At 32.9% G+C, this 4,819-nt stretch overlaps 1 protein-coding gene across 1 annotated transcript; it reads left to right on the top strand.

Moving 5' to 3' along the window:
- Window positions 1–480: 480 nt before the first annotated feature.
- On the top strand, window positions 481–4,564 carry LOC104904803 (cytochrome P450 76AD1). Its single transcript, XM_010693191.4, has 2 exons — window positions 481–1,556; window positions 3,759–4,564. The coding sequence occupies exons 1-2, from the start codon at window positions 669–671 to the stop codon at window positions 4,368–4,370; spliced, it is 1,500 nt and encodes a 499-aa protein (XP_010691493.2). The 5' UTR covers window positions 481–668; the 3' UTR covers window positions 4,371–4,564.
- The last annotated feature ends 255 nt before the right edge of the window (window positions 4,565–4,819 follow it).

Below are 4,819 nucleotides of genomic sequence, written 5' to 3'. Positions count from 1 at the left end.
ATCCATTCAAAAAGAAATGTTGACAGAGGAAATGTTTTCTTAACGTGAGAATACATACTTATTTTTAAACGTATAAATTAAAGTATTATTAGTAAAATTATTATTGCTTTTAATCTAGGTAATTTGTACTTTGAGGCTATTTACATATTTTATTTTGACACTAATAATAATAATAATAATAATAATAATAATAATAATAATAATAATAATAATAATAATAATAATAACAAAATTTGCAATTTTAACAGAAAAACAATTTATTTCCGCATCAAAACAAACACAAAATTTACAGAATTCCACCAACCAATATGCAATAGAAAAACAAAAAAACAAAGAAAGGACAGAGAGGATCAGGAAGCATGTGGCTTCTATTATACAATCTTGCAATATTAAATCATCGTTAAAAATAAGTAGAATTCCACCAACCACTATCCAACAGCTGTTCTTACGCCTGTGTATATATATACATGCATTCTCATGCATAAATAAACCACTCAAGTTTTCAAGAAGAGCTTGAGCCTACATTCTACAACAATATATTGTTCCTCTCTTGCGCAATTAAGTCCTTAAACCTGCAACTATCTTAGAATTTTTGGCTTTCTAATTTATTCTCTCCTTTAATTAGCCAGCTTCTTAGATTATTCATATTTTTCCAGCATTTTCAAACAATGGATAACGCAACACTTGCTGTGATCCTTTCCATTTTGTTTGTGTTTTACCACATTTTCAAATCCTTTTTCACCAATTCTTCATCTCGTAGGCTTCCTCCTGGTCCCAAACCCGTGCCAATTTTTGGCAACATTTTCGATCTTGGCGAAAAGCCTCATCGATCTTTTGCCAATCTATCTAAAATTCACGGCCCTTTGATTAGCCTAAAGTTAGGAAGTGTAACAACTATTGTTGTTTCCTCGGCCTCTGTGGCCGAGGAAATGTTCCTTAAAAATGACCAAGCACTTGCTAACCGAACCATTCCTGACTCGGTTAGGGCTGGTGACCACGACAAATTATCCATGTCGTGGTTGCCCGTATCCCAAAAATGGCGAAATATGAGAAAAATCTCCGCTGTCCAATTACTCTCCAACCAAAAACTTGATGCTAGTCAACCTCTTAGACAAACTAAGGTGAAACAACTTTTATCATACGTACAAGATTGTTCCAAAAAAATGCAACCCGTCGATATTGGACGGGCCGCATTTACAACGTCACTTAATTTATTATCAAACACATTTTTCTCAATCGAATTAGCAAGTCATGAATCTAGTGCTTCCCAAGAGTTTAAACAACTCATGTGGAATATTATGGAGGAAATTGGAAGGCCTAATTATGCTGATTTTTTCCCTATTCTTGGTTACATTGATCCCTTTGGTATACGACGTCGTTTGGCTGGTTACTTTGATAAACTCATTGATGTTTTCCAAGACATTATTCGTGAAAGACAAAAGCTTCGATCTTCTAATTCTTCCGGCGCAAAACAAACAAATGACATTCTTGATACTCTTCTTAAACTCCATGAAGATAATGAGTTGAGTATGCCTGAAATTAATCACCTTCTCGTGGTAAGTAATTAATTATTTCCTTAACGACTTAATTGTTTTTACATTATGCTTTTCATAATCACCCCATATTCTTTTGCTTGATAATTTCTTCTTTTAGTATAAATTTTGTACGTCATAACTTGAATGTCTCGCTTTGACTAAAAAAGGGATAGCAATAATTTTTGTTGTTTTCTTCTATAGTTAGATACTTTTAATTTCATGAGTTTTTAAAGTATTGGAAGTCAATATGATTTACTTCATGTAGGGGTATTGTTCACATTTTATTAATTTTCAGAATATTAAATCAAACATGCAAAATATTATATTGTTTAGATTTATTATTCCGAAAATCAAAACAACTTTTTTTCATGTAAATTGTTATGGGTTTTCAAAAGTATTAGGATAAATGTCATGGGCCATGTGGATATGATGTTAAACATTTGCAATATCGATAACATTTTTGTTATTCTAGGATAATGTGCACTGTCATAACTCATATAATAATATATAAATTTATAATCAATAAAATATAGACACTTCAAACAATAACTTTATTAATGCCACACATTCACGACTTAAAACACAAAAGTATTCAGTGGCATAAAGCACAAATAAAGAGTAAATTGGTCGATCAATGGGAAATTTATTTAACTTGTCTATTGTCAATCGTACGGGTGAGGGAATAAAAAGAAAAATTAAGGGAGAGTTTTAGAGAAGTATGTACGAATTAGGGTTGGCTTGACGCTTAAGTGGTCAGCTTTCACATCTTTGTTAACAAAAATCAAGGTTCAATTTTTGCCTTAAAGCATTTGTTTGGCACTTAAGAAAAGGAAGAAGATTGGAAACTTTTTATACGAGGATAGTTTAAAAAAATTATTCTTACGTGTTTTTTTTAAAAAAAACTTGCCACCCTACTATTAAAAAATAAACTTACCACCATGCATGTGAATCATGTGATCAGTATTCAGTGGAGTGGTTGAAATTTTTTAATGGTTGTGACATGATTTTGTCCCCATTCATCAAAGCTATCTGTACGCGGCGTATTAAAAGTATAAACACCAAATCGTTAATTTTCTACGATTGTGGACTGTGGTCCTATATAAGAACTTCAATTATTACTTTTTTTGAAGAAGTTTTAAGAGAAATTGAGAAACTCTTAAAAAGGAAAACTATAAGGTATATGTATTTGTACTAAGGGTTCTTTCCTTTACCATCCCCCTCGCTTTCGAAATGTTTATCGAGAAATTCAAGTCAGATTGAACTAAGAGAATTTCGGTAGCTGGGACCCTATTAAACTGTGATTTTCCGCTAAAAACCATGGTCGAGCAATTTATGAATATCTTCACGGTGGACTTGATTTTACCAAAGATGACGAAAATTTATCTTATTTCTTATTTGTTCTCCCCATACAACATTTTCACTAGCAAAATCATCCTTTAACAGTCGGTGGTTTCCCATATTGAAAAAAAAGTGACCTAAAATTTGGTTTATTTTTCAAAAGTAGGTAAAATATTGAAAAGTTCATGTAATTTTCGGAAATTTTCCTTTGATCCTCCGAAAATATTTTTCTGGGTTCGCCCCTGCTAACAGTTCAAGTGAGTAGGTAAGTACTCATCGCATGCACTAAGCTTTTCAAATCTGATTGAGTACCAAAATTTTGAAGAAGCTAAGTTTGTCATTGTACCAACTTCGGTGAACTGGAGAAGCTTGAGGACAAAAAATCTTAAATCTTATTCAGCGGTTTTACATAACCCTTAATACAACTCTACATATCTCATTGATTTGCTAAGAGGAAATTAATAACACCTCTGTTATTGGGTACAACTACTTCAACTTGCTCCTACCTTATTTAAAGAATGGTATAAATTTTTCACCAGCAGATCAGACATAAATTATTTCTGCATCATTTAACAGTTAAATATTTATCCAATACTATTTATGATAGGATATCTCATTAATCAGCTATTATGTCTTGTTGCATTTACAAAGGGCCACCCACCCCCAAGACTTTTACTTCTCTTTCATAAAATAATTTTTTTCATGTATTACTACATAACTGACTACCAATAATGTCTTGGTCTAGTGGTTAATATTGAGGTGATGTAAACGATAGGTAAGAGGTTCGAATCCCCCTTTTCCTTCTTTATACTTTATACCGCCTTTGTGGTTCATATCAATAGAAAAAAACATATTTAGCTGACAATATCAAAATATTTATGATAGGATATCTTTGACGCCGGAACAGACACAACAGCAAGCACATTAGAATGGGCGATGGCCGAACTTGTGAAAAACCCGGAAATGATGACTAAAGTTCAAATTGAAATCGAACAAGCTCTTGGAAAAGATTGCTTAGACATACAAGAATCCGACATCTCAAAACTACCTTATTTACAAGCCATTATAAAAGAAACGTTACGTTTACACCCTCCTACTGTGTTTTTGCTGCCTCGAAAGGCAGACAATGACGTAGAGTTATATGGCTACGTTGTACCAAAGAATGCTCAAGTCCTTGTCAATCTTTGGGCAATTGGTCGTGATCCAAAGGTATGGAAAAATCCGGAAGTATTTTCTCCTGAAAGGTTTTTAGATTGCAATATCGATTATAAAGGACGAGATTTCGAACTTTTACCCTTTGGTGCTGGTAGAAGGATATGCCCTGGACTTACTTTGGCATATAGAATGTTGAACTTGATGTTGGCTACTCTTCTTCAAAACTACAATTGGAAACTTGAAGATGGTATCAATCCTAAGGATTTAGACATGGATGAGAAATTTGGGATTACATTGCAAAAGGTTAAACCTCTTCAAGTTATTCCAGTTCCCAGAAACTAGCTAGTGGGTTGTGCCGTTGTGGGCTGTGGGCTGATTGTGCACTTTTGTTTCCTCTAATTGTTGTTGCAAACTTCTCTAGAAGGGTATTATCTTTTGTATAAATAAAGCGAAAGCTACATGTCCTATTATTAAATTAGTGTATACTATATTAAGTAAGTATGAGCATATAGTATCCATTATTGTTTTTGGTTGAATCGTATTAAACTGATAAATCAAGTAAATGTCTCCAACCTAAGCATTCAATTATTCTGTTAGTCATAACATATGTAGAGGGTAAGTATGAAGAATTAATAACGGCGTGATCATCCTTACTAGCCAATGTGTTGGTGTTTCCTACAAATTAGTAGTTTTGTAGGGTTAAACCCTTGAGCTGACTTAATTTCCTAATAATAAAAAATAAAAATAACGGCGTAGTCAATTTTATTAGGTATGGTCAACATAAATACTAA

The sequence above is a fragment of the Beta vulgaris genome, chromosome 9, assembly GCF_026745355.1.
Source record: "Beta vulgaris subsp. vulgaris cultivar EL10 chromosome 9, EL10.2, whole genome shotgun sequence".
Taxonomy (NCBI): domain Eukaryota; kingdom Viridiplantae; phylum Streptophyta; class Magnoliopsida; order Caryophyllales; family Amaranthaceae; genus Beta; species Beta vulgaris.
Note: the sequence above shows the minus strand (reverse complement) of the source record. Positions and strands in the feature narration are given on the sequence as shown.